The 17,897-nt window shown below is 51.4% G+C and overlaps 2 protein-coding genes across 8 annotated transcripts; both read right to left on the bottom strand.

Annotated features, from left to right (window-relative positions):
* Nucleotides 1–813: 813 nt before the first annotated feature.
* On the bottom strand, nucleotides 814–10,496 carry LOC110201067 (rho-related GTP-binding protein RhoG-like). 5 transcript variants are annotated; one of them, XM_078147753.1, is made up of 3 exons: nucleotides 8,997–9,734; nucleotides 4,162–4,254; nucleotides 814–3,934 (listed from the first exon to the last, which is right to left on the bottom strand). In XM_078147753.1, exons 1-3 carry the CDS (start codon nucleotides 9,108–9,110, stop codon nucleotides 3,344–3,346), a joined length of 798 nt encoding a protein of 265 aa, XP_078003879.1. In that variant the 5' UTR covers nucleotides 9,111–9,734; the 3' UTR covers nucleotides 814–3,343. The 5 variants fall into 5 exon arrangements, with proteins under 5 accessions (XP_078003879.1, XP_078003880.1, XP_020832204.1 ...); XM_078147754.1 differs by having other exon boundaries at nucleotides 814–3,938; nucleotides 8,997–9,118; XM_020976545.2 differs by lacking the exons at nucleotides 4,162–4,254; nucleotides 8,997–9,734 and adding an exon at nucleotides 10,186–10,496.
* A 2,235-nt stretch (nucleotides 10,497–12,731) lies between these two features.
* Nucleotides 12,732–17,867, bottom strand: ITGB1BP2 (integrin subunit beta 1 binding protein 2). 3 transcript variants are annotated; one of them, XM_020976603.2, is made up of 11 exons: nucleotides 17,285–17,867; nucleotides 17,027–17,076; nucleotides 16,879–16,935; nucleotides 16,677–16,789; nucleotides 15,810–15,913; nucleotides 14,328–14,386; nucleotides 14,133–14,203; nucleotides 13,937–14,036; nucleotides 13,582–13,695; nucleotides 13,402–13,464; nucleotides 12,732–13,135 (listed from the first exon to the last, which is right to left on the bottom strand). In XM_020976603.2, the coding sequence occupies exons 1-11, from the start codon at nucleotides 17,346–17,348 to the stop codon at nucleotides 12,905–12,907; spliced, it is 1,026 nt and encodes a 341-aa protein (XP_020832262.1). In that variant the 5' UTR covers nucleotides 17,349–17,867; the 3' UTR covers nucleotides 12,732–12,904. The 3 variants fall into 3 exon arrangements, with proteins under 3 accessions (XP_020832262.1, XP_020832264.1, XP_020832263.1); XM_020976605.2 differs by lacking the exons at nucleotides 13,937–14,036; nucleotides 14,133–14,203; XM_020976604.2 differs by lacking the exons at nucleotides 16,879–16,935; nucleotides 17,027–17,076; nucleotides 17,285–17,867 and having other exon boundaries at nucleotides 15,810–16,213; nucleotides 16,677–16,763.
* Between the last annotated feature and the right edge of the window lie 30 nt (nucleotides 17,868–17,897).

Genomic DNA, 17,897 nt, shown 5'->3' with positions numbered 1-17,897 from the left:
GAGCAGACAGGCAGGCTTCGGCTGATCTGGCACTGAAGCCGAAGAGCGTGCCATGGAGTTAGGAGAATAGGAGCAGAGGGGTATGAGTGCTAGACTTGGACCAAGATCCCCAGCTGACACCCAGTAACCTCAATTATCATCTGTAAAATGGGGGTAACAGTAATTGTAGGCCTACGTCACCGGATTGTTGTGAGGCTCAAAGTAGAGCTATACTTTTGTAAACCTTAAAGCTTTATATAAATGGTAGCAATTGTTAGCACCGCCCCTACTTTTTGGGGAGTTTTTTTTGGCTCACAGATGGAATAAACTAGGCCCAGATGGGGAAGGATGAGGCATTGTTTCCTGACATCACTCCAGTATTGAAGCATACCAAAGGAAATAAATTGGGTAGATTCAGGATCTCATCCATGTGGGTTCTCCAGCCAGTTACAGACTGTCACTTTTTTTTTTCATTCTGTGCAGAGGTACCTGGGCAAGGGTAAAGATTTCCATAGGTGTGACCAAGAATGCCAGAGTTGAAACTGAGTTGTCATAGATCAAAGAGAAAAAAAGGAGGGGTTCCTTTAAGGAAAAAGAAAGGAGATAAGAAAATAGACACTGGGCTAGATGAGATCCATTGAGTTGCTGGGCAAAAGGGAAGGGATGGAAGGATTACGCCTATGGGTGATTTGCAACCTGCTCATTATCCTTCCAGGGTATTCATAAATCCTATGTTTGAAACTTAAGGAGCAGTTATATAGTAGAAAGAAATCTTTTTCTTTTTCAAGGGGAATCCTTGGGCTGAGAGACAATAACAATGCAGAGACCTGGGAATATCAGCAAAGCTTTACCACCGTTTAATTATGAATAATTTACAAGTGACTCTAGCATATTAGTCTTCATACAAAATCCATTTAAGTATACAAATCAAGTTACCAGTGTATGTTACAGTACCACATCCCATCAGCCATGGGCACAGGCGACTCCCTGCTCCACCAGATGGGCTAAATCCATTTTCAAGAGAAACCAAAGTTTGCCCAAGCAATACCCAGATTTGAAGAGTGTGAGGATGGGAGGGAAGGCACCACAGGATTAAAATCCCCACAAGAGAACTGCTGCAGTTCTAAGTGTCAGTCTTCCATTCATATCAAATACCCCCCAAAACTTGCCCTACCAAATAAGTCAGAGCCAAGCCTTTGACATCACTGGCAATAGAGCATTCACTAATGCTGAGAAACCAAGTAACCTCCCCTGACAGATATCTTCATATACTGGGGGAAAGTATTTTCCTGGAAGAAATATTCAAACTCCTCAGTTTGAGAGGATGCCCATTGATTGGAGAAAAACCTGGGAAGACAGAGTGAAGTAGGCAGAACCAGATCAATCTACAAAGTAGTCACAGTATTGTAAAGAAAAGCAACTGAAAGACTTAGGAACTCTTAGCAACACAATGACCCAGCCATAATTCTAAGCACTCAAGATGAAACATGCTATCCATCTCCAGATAAAGAGCTGGTAGACTCAGGAATAACGACTGAGGCATATTTCCTTCTCTTTAACTTTTTTTTTTGAGGGGGGGAGGAGTGGCGGAAATATGGCTAACGTGGAAACGTGTTTTGTATGAGTATACATATTTGTAATCAGTTCTAGTTTTCTTGCCTTCTCAATGGGTGGGAGAGGGAACTGAGAGAATTTGGAACTGCAGATAAAATTGAGTTGAAAACTTTTCAGTCAGAAGACCCTGACAAAGCCCTCAGAGGGTACTACAAACCTTCATCCAGCAGAATAGCCCTAATGCACTTTGGAGATCTCATTTGGCTGACACTAGCTGACACAGCATGCCCAGAAGTGGCTGGCTCTTGAGGACAACATACTCCCCTCATTATAGCACGGCCTTTCCCCCCAAAGTTCTAAGAAGATTCTGCCTCTACCAAGAAAGGCAGCCTTGTCCTAGTCCCCTGGGATACTACCACAGCGGCTCGCACCTGTGAAAACAAGCATGGGTGTGGGGACGGAGTCAGAAACCCACATATGGGCAGCAGTGTGTTTTGTGGGCCTTTCTTTCACAGGTTCAATCCACTGGTGCCAGGCTATGTGGAAGTACCAGGAAGCAGTGTCTGCAGCTTGAGATAAAGTGACCAGAAAGCCTGGTAAGTTCCATCTCATGATCTCATGGCACATAATAAAGAAGAGACATTTGTTTAGGATGAGGAGGAGAGAAAGGATGGTGCAAATTCCCTAATAGTGCCTCTAACCTGGGTTCCTAGTCCTCCAGAAAGCTGACCCCGGGGGTGGGGGGGATGCTGGGGTCACCAAAGGCACATAGTATTCACTGAAGGCACAAGAGACCCTTTTTATTCCATTTCCCAAATTCCCAACAGCCTCAGTGTAATTTTGAAAAGTGGGGTGTGTGAGGAGGTCAGCATTTCATCTGGCTGTCCCTCCCAAAGCAGAGCCCAGAATCAAAAGTTAAAAGGTTTTCTCCTTTTCCTTTTAGGGAATCACAAAATCCTTTAAACTCAGCTGGAGGAAAAATGGGGGGGAGGGGGACAGAAGAGCTGAGTTGCTTGGGCCAAACAGGGGACGGCCTCAATCAAGGGTGGGACAATCCCAGCCTCAAGCTACTTTAAGAGCCCTAAGGAGGGAGCAGTTGCCAAGCCTCATAGGGCAGGGATGGAGATAGGAAAGCTATCCCTATCAAGTAGTCTCAAAGTTCAGCCCAGAAGAATAGGGACACAGAATCCCCTTAATGTAAGTGGTAAGAAGTAAGCTCAGCACGTCCTGTGTACTGCCATTTCCCTTTCTTACACCTTTCTCTTCATGGTAGAGAAGGGGAATGAAATGCTAGCCCCAGAGCACCAGTACCCCCATTAATCTTTGCATCAACAAATGAGTATTTATGAAGCATTTACTCTGCGCCAAAGCGGAGATGTCACCTGAGGCCCCCAAAGGTGATCTAAGAGGCCATGAGCTCCTCCAGCCCCACTAGCCTCATCTGGAGGCCCCGTTTGTCATAAACCTTTCCCACGAAAAAGCCTAGTCTTGGGGGAAGAGAGGCAGAAGGAGAGGAACAGGGAACATCTGGGAAACAGACATGAGAACATTTTCAAAAATTAGTACATCAAAAAAAAAAAGGAAAGAAAGAAAGAAAAGAAAAACCTCAAGGCAACAACGTCATGCAACCACACCTGCCTTCTTTCTTTTTGCCCACAAAGACCAATGCTCAGCACCAAGGAGCAGGCAGTCGTGCCAAGCTGTGGCCAGCTCCCCCCTGCCCCCTTCCCCCACTTCCAAATCAGGCCCAGGACTGGGGACTACGGAAGGGTTCCTGGCTCTGCATGGTGCCTAGGCATTGTCCCAGGAGCTACAAGAGGATGCATTTCTTTGTGTTCTTCTTGGTGACAGGGTACAGCACAGCTCTCACAGCCTCTGCAAATACCTCACCAACTCCATCTTGCATCAGGGCTGAGCACTCCAAATACTTCACAGCGCCCACCTGCTTGGCCAGGGAGGTCCCTTGCTGAGGGGTAGTAGGTGTTAGGCTCAGCTCCTTCAGCCTCTTCAACGTCGCAAGGTCATTCCGCAGGTCCTTTTTGGTGCCCACGAGCAGGATAGGCACGTTGGGGCAGTGATGAGAGACCTCGGGGTGCCACTTGTGTCGCACGTTGGCATAGGATGAGGGGCTGCCAATGGAGAAGCAGATGACAAAGACATTGGTCTGCGGGTAAGACAGGGTCCGGAGGCGGTCATACTCCTCTTGACCAGCTGTGTCCCACAAATTCAGGCTGACTGTCCGGCCATCCACAGACATCTGGGCACTGTAGTTGTCGAAGACCGTGGGGATGTACTCCTCGGGAAAGGCATTGGTCGTATAGCTGATGAGAAGGCAAGTCTTGCCCACAGCCCCATCGCCAACCACCACACACTTGATGGTCTGCATCCTCCCTCCTTCCTCCTGCCTCCACAAGGAAAAGGAAAAAAGGTTCAGTTGAGGCTCTGTCACCTCAGGGAAAGGGGCTTTGGCTAACACATTTGATTACAGAAGTGGGGGCATTAGGGTCTTTTCAACAGATGAATGTGCTGAAAACAAGACCCGTGTTTCTAGTGTATTAATTTCTAGTGTATATAAAGAATCTCTTTCTGAAGATTCAGTCTAATCACTGGGCGCCTTACCCTACCTACCTTTTTCTGGATTGACTTTTTCCCATGTGCCTCCAAGTATGACAGCAAGGAGGGGGCTGGAGTGGGAAAGACTTCGAGCCAGACAATGAACTCCTGGAGAAAAGAGGGCAATGACTGTGCCAAGGCTGAGGACAGGGCCATGTAGCCAGGTGGAGGGGATGAGGGCTCTGGCCTGCACATGGTGATAGTGTGGACAACACCACTGTATTCTGAGCCTCAGGCCTCTGCTCCCTCCCAGCTCACAGAGGCTCCTTTGTCCGAGAAGATAGTCAGAGTGTCGCAGCTAGGCTTCCCAAGAAGAACTCTGCACAGCAGCCCTTCAGTTCCATCCCTGAATACTCTCCCTATGACTGCTACCTCAGCTCACAATTACTGAAGTGCAACAGAGGTTCACAGGCAAGATAACCATGAGAGGAGTGGTGCTCAGGGCAGCTAGGGAGAAACCAAGGCAGGAGGGTAGGCCTTCGGGCATCTCAGAACAGAAGAGTCAGACTGAGGCCCCAAGTTAGACCTACCTCTTCAAAGACTAGGAGAAGCCTGATTGAAAGGTCAGCTCCTTCCCCACGTTCCTCTCCCAATGTATTATGCTTGCTTCTTTGTCCAAACATTTTTCAGTCATCTGAATTTTACCTCTGCCTCAACGTTAGGAATTTTCCTAACTGGAGACTGAGGAATTTTCATTTACTAGAAAGGCCATAAAGCATAAGGGGAGGGAACCAAGCCGACTGGAGGGGCCATTGGATTGCCCCAAGGTCAAAAAAGGAGCTAACTGTGGTCAGGAGGCATGGCTGATTAAATTGCCAGAGGCAAAAGGGATAGGCTCCACAGGGACCCCCACACCCACCTTGGTCACACTAACAACTCCTCCATTCACTCACTTCACATGAGACTGAGCTCCTAAGACCACAGTCATAGACTCTGGAAGGGACCTCAGAGGTCATCTACTCCACTTTCCTCATTTTACAGAGGAGGAAACTGAGGCAGCCCTGAGAAGCCATAATGATCCCAGAAGTGGCCAAAGTGAAATGTGAACACACGGATGGCCTTGTGAACAGAAAAGCCACCTCAAAGCACGGCCAAAGCAGTGTTAGCTTCCCGCCATGTCCCTCAATACAACTTGGCATCTTCAAAGGGAAAATTCCTGCCCCAGCTTCTTCATTCAAGGCTACTTTGTACCATCCTGCTCATAAATGTATCAAGTTGTTAGAAGGAACCTCCCAGAGCCTCTCATTCTAAGCTCAATTAATTGTCCTGAAAATGGAGCCAGATGCTTAAAGAGGGGCAGTCTGGCCAGGGAAAGAAGGAAATGGAGATGCCCATGGGCAAAGCAGTATTCTCAAGAAGCTTCCCTAAGAAGGCAGTCAGTCCACAATCTTTTCCAAACCTTCTCCAGACCAGCCTCTGGCCTCAATCATTCCACTCAAACTACTCTCTCCAAGGGCAGGTAGGTGACGCAGTGGAGAGAGCACGCACCAGCCCTGGAGTCAAGAGGACTTGAGTTCAAATCCGGCCTCAGACACATGACACTCACTAGCTGCGTGACCCTGGGCAAGTCACTTAACCAGGTCTGCCTCACCAAAAAGCAAAACAAAGAAACCGTACTCTCTCCAGAATCTCCGATGAGCTTTCTCTCAGTGACTAAACCGAGCCTTTTCTCAACGCTCATCCTTCTTGCCCCAACTTGGGCCGCTGACATCTGCTCTTCTTCAGAGGCCTGGGTGCTGGACCTTTTCCTAGCTGTCTGGCTGCTCCTTCTTGGTTTCTTTTGCTGGATTGCATCAGGCAATGCTCTAGGCCTAGGCCCTCTTCTCTCTCTTCTATTCTTCGTCTCAGTGATCTTGTCAGATCCCATAGATTCCATTCTCATCTCTAAGCAGCTGATTTCTCCAACCCCACCTCTCTCCTGACTCCCAGCATCCTATCTCCACCTGTCCACTGGCCATTGTCAAACTGGATATGTTGTGCTTACCCCTCTGTCTCCACCACCTCCCCTCCAAGTCTCCCCTCTTCTGGTCCTCTTAGCTCTCCTGACTCCCCATCTCCATGGCATTGTGGACTCCTCATTCTTCCTCATTGATTCCCCCCCCCCATTCAATCTGCTGTCCTGTCTCGTTGCTTTTACCTTCACAACATCTCTCATATATGGTCCCTATCTCTCCTCTGACACTGCCACCCTTCTGGGGCAGGCCTTCATCACCTCACTCCTAGACTACGGCAAAAGCTGCTGGGGGGGGGGGGGCTGGTTCTGCCTGCCTCAAATTTCTCCCCTCTCCAATCCATCCTCTATTCCACCACTAAAGGTCCGATCACTCACCCCCAACTCAGTAAACTCCAGTGGCTCCCTATTGCCTTCAGGATGCAATATAAAATCCTTTGCTTGGCATTCAAAGTCCTTCACGACCTCACCTCCCCCCACCCTGACCAGTCTTCCCACCTCACTCCCTGACTCGGCCTCATGGATCCAGTGACGCTGGCTTCCTGGCACTTCCCATCTCCTGACTTCAAGCAAGTTCTCCCTCCTCACCTCCAGGAAGTCTCAGCTCAAACTGTACCTTCTGCAAGAAACCTTTCCTGATCCCCCTTCATGCTGGAGCCTGACCCCTGCCATGGTCTCCATTTCTTCTGCCTACAGCCTGTTTTGTACAGAGGTGTAGGTGTGTCCTTTTCCCCCTCCTCCCCTAGACTGGGAGTGACCTGAGGGCAGAGCCTTTCTTCAGTATCACTAATGTTTAGGGAAGGGCCTGGCTTAAGGCAGGCCCTTAATCAGTTGACCAGATCTGACTAGTGGGATGAGTCCCTCTGGCGATAACCTCAGGTGACCTGGAGCCTCTCAACCAAGTCCATTCAGGTTAGCAAGTGTTTATTCAGCACCTACAATGATGGAAGGCTCGGTTCTAGAGACTTGGGCTTAAGAAAACCAGACCCTGGTGACCTCAAGAAGTTGCCATTCTCCAGTGAGACACAGAGGAGTAAACAGCAGATAAGGAAGCCAGTCCTTTGGGCAGTAAAGTCTGGGTGAGACGAGCTCACTTGAGGCAAAGTACACCAATGAGGAGAGATGCTTCCCAGGGAGGCAGCCCTAGAACCAGAAGTAGTGAGAAGGGCGTGCATTCCACAAATTCAGAGGACGCAGAGTAGGCCCACATGGCTGAAATGCAGCATTACAATGGAGAGGGCCCTCAAACAAGTTAGTCAAGGTCAACTAGAGCCAGGTGGTAAAGGCTTTAAATGCCAAGCTGAGAAGGCAAGAGGGAGCCCCGGAAACTTCTTGAGCAGGAGAGCAACATGCTCAGACCTGCACTTCAGGAAGATCATTTGGCAGCTAAGTGAAAACTGGATTAAGGTGGAGAGAGACTGGGAGCAGGGAATCCAGGAGACGACTGAAGCACTGTCCATGAGAAAGTTAACTGCTGAGGCCCTGAAGCAGGTAGATAACTGAGTGTAACAAAGGGGATGAGAGATGTTGTGGACATAGAACCAATAAGACCTGGCAACTGATGGGCAATGGGCCCAGGACTGCCACAGAACTTGGCAAAGGGCTGTGCCCAATGGGAAAGTCCAGTCTTCGCCAGGTTCATTTGTCTACTTCTGTGGCCTAGTCTGTGCCAGCACTTGTTTTAGATCCAAGGATCTGAAGGAAGCAGCCAAGGCTTGGTGTTTCTACCTCCAGAACAACTACTGCCCTAGTCACCACTTTCTTGGAGTCGTTCTGGCCTCCCACCATGGATTAACCCAAGGGCCCAGAACTGCCTCCTATCTCTCTCCAATCTGTCTTTGCCTCAGCTGCCAAAACGACCTTCCAGAAACACAGCTTGGAGCCTGTCGTTCTCCCTCTGAAGGAGCTTCAGGGGCTCCCCCTTGCCTCTAAAATAAGACACAAGCTCCTTGGCTTGGCGTTTAAAGCCTTGCAACAACAACGTCCCTAGCTCTTGGAGTTCTCTTTCCAGACTTTCATGTCCCCAGGGTTTTTGCCTGTTTGCCCTGCCCTCATCACCTCGGGCTCCCTGGCTCCATTCAAGGCTAAGCCTCCCATGTGAGGGTTTCCAGACCTCTCCTCACCCCATCTCCAAAGCAGAAGTCTGTTCCTTGGGGGAGAGGGGGCGCTTTCACTTTTGTATCTGTATCCCCAGCTCCTTGGCCCGGAGTTAAGCCCTTAATAAACGGTCCTGGGAATATGTTCTTGGGAGAGCCCCTCATTCCGGGCCAGGAGGCCCTTATTTCTTCTAAGCACCCTTTGAACCATCTTGGCACCCCATATCCTTTCCCTGAGAGAGGCTTTACATCCCATCACCTGGCCCCATATTTGCTAGGATTACTCTCCTCAGTACCCGAAAACACACCCGCACTGTCTCCTCCCTCCCAAAGCCAAGGATCAGGCCGGGAGGGCTCCCGAACCACCATTTTCGTAAAGAGGATCCAGCAGCTCCGCCCCCCCCCCGCCTTGACCCGCCCTGGCCATTGGCAAACACCGTTACCAACACCCCCCCCCCAATCAAGCAGCACCGTAGAAACAAATGTCAACCGAGCGGAGCCTAGGCATCGGCCTTGGCATCCCGCGGGCGCGGCGGGCGGCTTCCAGCCGGGGTTCCGCCGAGGGCCGACGGCTGCTCACAGGGGAGACGGGGAGGGGCGCGGAGATGGCGCGCGGGGGGGGGGGGGGCAGCCAGGCCCAGCGGCCCCGGGCCGGGAGGCGAAGGCCGCCCTTGCACTGCCCGGCCCGTCGCGTCCCACCCTTCAGCGCCGTCCAGATTGGCCCCTCACGTGCGGGGCTGCGCGTCCCCCCCGCTCCCAGAGCCGCTTCGGTCAGGGGGCCGGCCTCCCCCGCGGCCTCTCACCGTGGCCCGTGGCCCGCCGGCCGCCGCCGCCAGACTCCTCGCGGCCACTTCCCAGGCTCTGCCGGCCCGCCGCTCCAGCTGCACATCCGGGAACTCCCAGAAGCTCCTCCCCATAGCCGCGGCCCCGTGACCTCCTGGGAAAGCTCGCGGGGTGTGGGGGGGTGCCCCGCCCTGGCTGGCCCCACCCCCTCTGGGCCCCTGGGCTCACCAGTGTCCTCTCGGAAACTGACAAGCGGGACTGGGGCCCGAAGCTTTTCAGCCCCCGCAGTGCCAGCTCTCGGGACTGGTCCCTTCCTGAGAAACCGGCATCTTGGGCACTTAGCTGCCCAGGCCTTTCTGGGGGAGGGTAATCGAGGCAGCCGTGCTTACTCGTTCCCTGCACCCATCTCTCTGGGACGTCAGTAGGACCGTCCCCTCGGAATGACCTCGGACTGCCTGATCACGACCCCAAAGTGGACGGCCACCTGACCACGGGCAAGAGAGAGGTCTCTCTCGGGCCTTCAGATGGTCTGGAGGCTCCGGGGCGCCGGCAATTTGCTAACGTGTTGGAAGATTCCGTGCAGTGGCGGTCGGGTTTGGAAACGGGCTGCCATTCGGCATATTAGCTACCCCCATTCTCCCCCTCCCCAAGCTATCCAGATCTGAAACCTTTCATCCCGGACAAAGCGAGAGCAAACTAACAGTTTATGAGCTTCTTTTGGGGCTGCCCCAAATCCTTGGAGCCTTTCCCAACAAGGGCTGCCTAGCCAGGCCTCATTGCCCCATCTTGTAGCTATTCTAGTTGCTCTTTTAAATCGAGACAACTTTCCATTTCGTGCTATTCAATCCGCCAACTTCCGCTCTCAAAGAATCACAGAGGCCGGCCTTCTGCCAGCCTGAAATGCCTGCGGTACGGAAGGAGGATCTAGCTAAAACTAAGATATGTGGCCCTACGAAATCAGGCCCAGACTACGAAGAATTACAACAAAATTCTTCCTAAAGGATTTCAGCCCAAGGTCTGAGCTAGCCTAACTCTGCTTGCGTGCCGAGCCGGCCAACCCTTAAAGCAAGGCCACTCCCTGGAATCTTTGAAGCCTAGAGGTCAGGGAAGCTGCAGTCTTTCAAGGGCCTGCTTCCTTCCCCGTCCACGCCAAACTAAGCAGCTCCACAGGTTTCTTGCAGCCGCTTCCCATTAGTAGTGCCTACCTACCTAGTATTCGGAAGCCCAGAAACTCAGCCTCGGGCGGTTTGGCCAGCCAGTACTTGGGGAGACTGGAGGAGGAGGGGCTGCCTGATCACTTGTCCAAGGGCCACTGTAACTAAAACCCAATACCAAGCCCCCACCTACCCACCCAGCCCCTCCTCTTGGCAGGCAGGGAAGCTGTCCCCTAATCTGCCCGGCTGCTCACTGGAACCTAGTCCTCTCAGCAATTGTCTCAGTCGCCTGCAGATTGCTTTTCTCTAAGGTCAAATGCCCAGCTAGCTAAAGCCAGACTCTTCTGAAAAGAACTGAACAGACCATATCCTGCACACCCATCCAATCCCAGCCTGCTCCCAGGAGCTCCCCCCACCCCTAGAAATGAAAACAGGAAGTCTGTGCTTAATGACGCCAACCAGCCTCAGCCTAGAATGAGATCCCTGCTCCTAGTCCACATGTGAATACCTCAATTGGGCCACCCCACCCAGGGACCTAAGGAAACTCCCAGGTTGGTGGCTGGGATTGCAGTTTGGGTGTAAGTAGGGAAGGAGAGTTCCTAAGTTTAAAGGCCCAGGAACCCGAGCCAAGTCATGGAGAACTTTAAGGCAGTAGTTTTTCTGGGCCAGGAGAGGGGCCTGTGTGAGCAATTTAGGCTAAAAGAGGTCTTCCTTCTGAAGCCTTTCACTAAAAACAAGCTGACTGTAACCCAACATCACAATCTCCTTTGGCAGCCATATCACACTACATTGCCTGAGAGCCCAATCTCTGGCCACTCCCTTTGGAACGAACGCGAAAATGTCTTATTGTGGACTCAAAGTAGGTAGGAAGAGAACAGGCAGATAGATGTCTCTAGGACCTCTCTTTGGACCCATCACACCCACCTCTATTCCACACTTATGAGAGGGTATCTGAGGTATTGCCCTTTCCTGCTATTTTTCATTAATGTGGAAGGATAGTATAGAGAAGGAGCAGCTGTGGAAATTTGGATGGGCCTTGATAGATCAGCTTGTAACTGAGCCAAATCCGGGCAAGAAGCATGAATGGCACTGGAGTCGTTGGTCAACCAAATCTACCCTTCCACCTTGGACAGCCTTCGAGGCCTTGGCCTCCACCAAAACATTATGCCAGATCCTAGCAGTCAGGGGTGGGGATCCCCTTAAAAGATCTGTTCTGTGAGGTTTGGATTCAGTCAAAGGACCAAACTTGAGGACCTGGAATACCACATGTGACCAAGAGTTTGAAGGTTCCCCATGCCCACCCTCAATGCTGCCCCCACTTCACACCACCTAAACCGAGCTGCAGGTGAGCCTGACTCTTAAGTCATCAGCAAGCTTCCATCGCCCAGCCTTGCTGCCCATCCTGTCTCCTGAGCCCACCTTCCCCAGACTGGTGTCTTCGAGTGCTGAACGTACCCGAGCAGGAGACCTAGCTTTGCACCCTGTCTCCAACATTAGCTATGTGGATACAGGCAAGTCGCCTCACCTGTTTCAGCCTCATCAATAAAACTGAGAATACCTTTAGTATTGATCTTCAAGGTGGGTGTAGGGATTAAATGGCAAGTTGCATCAAGCACTTTGTAACCCTTAAACATCTGTCACCACCATTCTTCCTTCCCAGCCTACAAGGCAATTCCTTGCAGCCTGAAAAGAAAGGCAACTATGGAAGTAGGCCCCGGCCTAGCTGAAGGCAAAACCAGTCTTCCCCTGCCCCTGGGCCCTTTCACTTGTACCACGGGAACATCTGGGCATCTCTCCAGCATGATTTTTCTGAAGTTCTGATTCTCCGCCACCCCAATTCAAGGAGAAAATATGACCACAAGAAGGCTCAGGAAACACAGAACTACTGAATCTAGACTGTATGAACTCTATGACTGAGTTCAATTTACTCCAATCCACTAGGCATCCAGTAAAAGCCAGGCACTGTGCCAGGCTACGTCCCTGAAGGGCTCTCCCTTCTACTGGGCCAGGGTCCTTGCTGGAGATGGAGTCTTGTCCCAAATATTTGGTTCCAGGTTTCATGCTCCAGAGCTAGATAAAGGCTGCTCCACCTTTTCTCCCCTATGTTCTTTCAACCTTTACAGGGATATAGAAGCAGGAGAGCCCTGGCTATGAGGCCCCAAATCCTTGTCAACAAAGCCTTCCTTGACTACTCGAGCCCACATTAAGCTCTCTCTTCTCAACCCGGTTACTTATAAGCTAGAGCAGCCATTTCAGGACTTTCTGGACTTTCACTATTATTTCGCCTCTCGTTTCTACAACCAGGGGACAAGGCTTATATTCTCGATTCCACCCCCCTCCCCTCCCCTCCCTCCAGGCTATCAGAGGTTTGGGTACATGGCTTATATTAAATAATATTAAATTCAAGATTCATGTCAAAGACGAAGGGATAGTTGTGTGGGCTGCTTTTTTTTTCATTTTTGTAGTTTTTTTATTTGGTGGTTGTTTCTTGTTGGGAAGTTGGGGAGGTGGTGAAGGCCGTGACCAGGTACCGAGAGAGTGATCAGGCCTCCACATGTTGTTCTTGGATTGAGGAAAGAGCAAGAGAATGACACAGTGTGATCTGAGGACCATGAAATTTCTTTGAGCACAGTAACAGCATGGGAAGGCCCCTTCTTAGGTTTTCCTCTCTGTCCTACAGTTCAATGCCCAATACCAGCATGCCACTGACCATGCCCCTGATTCCAGTGTCCTAGGGGAGCCACTAAGCTTCTGTCAAAGTACCTATCACGTGGTCACTCTCCCTCAACCTCTTCCTCCTCTTCCTCTGTCCAGCTCAAATTGTCATCTGAATCCTCACGTTCCTCTCCAATCATCCCAGACCCAACATCCTCCCCAACCTTCTCAGCCGGCATCCCTGTGCCTGGCTGCTCCAACTGGGCCCAAGGCCCTGGGTCAGCCTTGCTCAGGGTTATCTCTGCCCGGGACAGCATGAGGGAGACAGAACTCTGCTCCACAGTTATGACCTGGAGGAAAAAGACAGAAGAACTTGGGGAGAAGATTACAGGTGGAGACAAAGAAAGAGAGAGGGGGGTACAAGGGATAAGAAGTTACACAGAAGTCAACGTGAAGGGATGAACAGGGAGAAAGGAAGATAGAGGTGAGAAGAAATCAAAGCAGGTGGCGAGAAAGCCTCCTCAACTTTCCCACCACTCAAAGCCTCTCAATGCCTGCCCTGATCTCAGAGAGCTTCCAATCAGACATTTCCATCCACTCCCCCAACTTCACTCACCCCCCAGAGCTCCATTTGTTCCTGGAAGACCCGGTTACCCTCAAAAGATATGTAGATATGAAGCTGAAAGGGAACAGAAACACGTGAGGACACAGGCAGGTGAGGGGGATGGCCCTCCCTCGGTCCAGCAGCCAATTTGTGCCTGACCAGTACCCTCCCCACAATTAGCAGCACCCTCACCTTGGTCGGACTGGCCTTCACCCAGCTGAGTGCAGGCAATGGGCCCTGGCCATACACAGTCACCACGACTACAGAGGCTGTCTGGTGCCAGTCATAGCGGCAGGAGACCCATCGCTGAAGACAACATGACAGAATGACGAGGTTTCCAAATCCATTTGATTATCTAGTAGGTTATAATGCTCAGGGCACCCGGTGGAATCCCGAGGAAATGTACCTGCCTCCCATCCCAAAGCATCTGGACCACTAAGGAGCAGGATGTCACTGTGACAATGCAAGGAAGGGGCAGGGAAGACCTCACCAGGCTGGGTTCCAGCCAACAGGTCAAGCAAGATGGGAGCCCAGAGGTCAGGCTCACCTGCTTCTGCCAGACATGTCTACCAAGGCTGCATCCTGGCTGTGCCAGGAACATACTAAAATCCATGGTTGTTACGCCACAGCAGCTCCAAGATTTCATCCTGCGGTGGGAAGGCCATTAAGGTGCATTTGCCCCTTCTCATACCTCAACTCTCCCTCTTCTGGCAAATACAACTCCACCCTATCCTTTCCCTTACCCCTCATGGAATCGAGGCCCTCCCGGATGGAAGCTGCAGGGGCTAGCATCACTCTCAGAGCCTTGGAACACCTTGGAAGGAGTGGGAAGTAGGTAGAAAGGCAGGGAGGGAACAAGGGGACATGTGAGAGCTACCCCACTTCGAGTTTCTCACTGATACCCAACCACTCCTCAAGTCTCCCCAGGTTTCACTTACGGTACCACATCCTGGGTTCTGGCAGATGGAGCCAGGATGAACCACAGTGTTGGGGAGTCCTAAACAGAGGACACAGGGAGGTCAACAAGGACCGTTCTTGTCACCTTGAAATTCCAGCTGCATCTCAGGCTAGATGTCCCATAGACATCTTAAATTCAACATGTGCAAAATGGAAGGCCTTAACTTACCTTGAAACCCTTCCTCACTTGCTATGACTGTTGAGGCACCAACCTCCCAGTCACCTAGGCCTAGAGGTCATCCTCACTCAGCCGCTGTGTCCAACCAACTAGGTATCAGTGATCTCACCAATCTTCTACCTTCCGTCTCTCATATAGGCCTCCTCCTCTCCTCTGACACTGCCCCCACCCTGACACAGGCCCTTATCACCTCACCCCTGGACTACCACAGTAGCCTGCTTTGGGGGTGGGGAGGTACCCCACCTTCCTCCAAGCTCCCCCTATGCCAGGCCATCCTCTGTTCAGCTGCTAATGTTACTAAAGCACAAGCGTGACCACATCACTCTCCCTACTCCACAAACTCTGCTCCCATTCAGTAATGGGAGCCACAATCCAGTGGCTCCCTAATATCAACCTCTAGGATCAGTAAGAAAATCACCTGGCCTTTAAAGCCCTTCATAGTCCAGCCATCTCCCACCTTTCAAGTCTTTCCACAACTTCCTCCCCCATCCCAAGTCCTGGAGCCAGTGATTCTGGCCCCTTGCCATTCCTCCCACGAGCTACTCCATCTTGGGACTGTGTGTTTTTCCATTTTTTAAAAAACTTATTTTCAGTCCCAATTACCCCACTTCTCCACCCAATGAGAAAGGAAAAACACATTCCCCCTTTACTAATCCATATAGTAATGCAAAACAAATTTCCACAGTGGCCAGGGACAAAAGAAAACCTGCCCGAGTCTGTGCCGCGTGGAGTCCATCGGCTGTCTGGAGGCGGAGCCTCGTGGAAGTGCGCTTGCTCACTTAAACTCTGTGCACTCTCACCGATCAGCTCCTGGAACCCTCTCCCTGATCATCACCTCCCGGCTTCCCTCAGGTCTCAGCTGAAATCCCACCACTTTTGGTTTTTTTTGGTGAGGCAATTGGGGTTAAGTGACTTGCCCAGGGTCACACAGCTAGTGAGTATCATGTGTCCGAAGTCGGGTTTGACCTCAGGTCCTCCTGACTCCAGGGCTGGTGCTCTATCCACTGCAGTGCCACCTAGCTGTCCCACAAGACATCAGAAATCCCACCTTCTCTGGAAGCCTTTCAAAGCTGCTCTTTTGCAACCTCTAGCACCTTCCCGACATTCTCTTCTACTTAGCCTATTTCTAGCTTGCATGTACACAGGCGTTTGCAAGTTACTGTTCCCCATCAGCCTGGGAGTGTCTTGAGAACAGGCCTAGCCTGGCCCTTCTCTGTGATGCCAGCACTTGGCACAGGGCCTGGCCCATAGGAGACATTTAACAAATGGCGGATGACTTGTTGACCTGCTCCAGGCTCAGGGTCCCCGAGGACAAGCTCCTTCTGTTCCAGGGCAGTCTCCAAGGCATGAGATACACTTAGTGGCAGGAGGTACAGGTTCAGCTCTTCCCTGTGGAGGACAGGAGGTTCAGATCCCGATGCCCAATGCAAGATCCCATGTCCAAGCTCCACAAGTAAGGATTCTGTGCCCGTCAAGTTCATCCTTACACAGCACTGAACAAAGCACAGGCCTAGTGAAGCAATGTAAGCATTCTTCTCCATTTTTAAAGAGGAAACTGAGGCTCACAGATGTTAAAGGGCTTGTCCACAGTGAGAGGAAGTGGTAGAACTGCTACTTGAACGTGGGTCTTCTTACTCTTCCACTAGACCATGCAAGTCATTTAATTTCTATGTGGCTCAGTTTCCTTAGCTGTAAATTAGGGACAAGAATAGCACCTACTTCACCAGGCTGCTATGACGATCAAATGAATAGAAGGCATGTAAAGTGCTTTGCAAACCCTCAAGTGATATATAAATGCTATTAGAAACCTCACTGCCCCACACACTATGGTGGGCAGCCACTGGAAGCCTCTCCAGGGCCTCCTGGAGCCATCACCTCAGCCACTCAGCTTCAGTCCATCTTTGCCAAAGCCAGCCCCCAGGTCTACACCTCCCTTATCTTCTACCTCCAGGGCCCCACCCTCACTGGAGCTTGTGGTTACCTCATCTCCCTTCTTTCTTCACCAAATCCCAGCCTTACCCATCCACTGAGACACAGAAAACACTATCATGCTCACTCTAGATCTAGCTCCGAGACCTCCTGTGCCCACCACCTAAACTCTAGAACGTACGAAAGACCTCTCCACACCTCCCTTCCCTATTCCTTCCCTCACTTAGGCCTTTCCCGGCGAAGTGTCTCTGCTGACTTCGGGATGGTGTCCAAATGCTTGGGCCCCCGCAGGGCACTTAGAGGCTTCTCAGCACAGTGTGGTCCCAGGGTACAGCCCTAGTAGCAATGGAGTCATGAGCATAAGGGACACATTGGGCTCTAGGGACTGAATGGGGTGAGCAATCAGGGAGGAGTACCCACATTACCTGGATGCTTAGGAATTCTGAGAAATCTGTTGTTCGCTTATGGCAACAGGACCAACCCTAAGAAGAAAGGATCAGTTCAACCAGGACTGCTTGGCATAGCCCCGCCCCCATCACGTCCTAATAAGCCATTCCCAGCACACCAGCTCACCTTAAGGGCATCATGGAAGATGGGCACCCCAGGGTGGTGGCGACAGCCATCTGTAGAGCAGGTAAGATCGAATATGAAAGCAAGAAAGAGAAGGTGCTGTCCAGCCACCACCCCTGCACCCTCCGCTGGATCTTTTCAGCCTATTTTTCATACCTATCAATTGAGCTGGGTGGGGAGAAGCCTACAGTTCTGGTTCCCCACCTAACTCCCTTCAGTGCACTGAATTCACCACCTCCCCCCACAAAAGCCACCACTCACCTGGGAGGTTGATATCTGGGTCGAAGTGCTGCCCACAGCCTTTATTAAAGCAGAGCACAGACATGGCAAGGGTGGGGGAAGTGGTGGAAGGCACTTTGTGGCAGAATAGTCTTTTCAGAGGCCTGGCCACCTAACATGCAAGTACCTCTTACTAAACTGAGAGTTATGGCCTTCTGGAAGGCCCAATGCCTATCTTTAGCTTAGAGGGCAAAGATATGCACGTGGCCTTGTCACTCAATGGAGGTAGCAGTAGGCCTGGTCATGGAGGAGGGCTCAAGTCCAGGAGAAGAGGCTCCTGGCAGAACTGGATGTAGGCCAGCTTGACTCCACCCCCACCAAGACCTCAGAACGTTAAGAGGCAGGCACTCAGGAGCAGCAGGGGCAGCCTCTGACTCTGGCATTTTCTATCTGATCACAAGAAACAAACTGGCGTGGGTTCGAGCGGGTGCTCCCTCAGGCAAAGGTTGGATGACCACCTGTCAGCTACTTGGGGGGGGGGGGAGATTTGTTTTCAGGGTCAAGGCAGACTCCAAGGTTCCTTCTACCTCCTATGGTAACAGTGAGGTGCACTCCCTCCCCAAATCTTTCTAATGCACTGGACACACATTTCTCG

Source organism: Phascolarctos cinereus, unplaced genomic scaffold (assembly GCF_003287225.1).
Source record: "Phascolarctos cinereus isolate Bilbo 61053 unplaced genomic scaffold, phaCin_HiC Scaffold_8;HRSCAF=390, whole genome shotgun sequence".
In the NCBI taxonomy this organism is placed as follows: domain Eukaryota; kingdom Metazoa; phylum Chordata; class Mammalia; order Diprotodontia; family Phascolarctidae; genus Phascolarctos; species Phascolarctos cinereus.
Note: the sequence above shows the minus strand (reverse complement) of the source record. Positions and strands in the feature narration are given on the sequence as shown.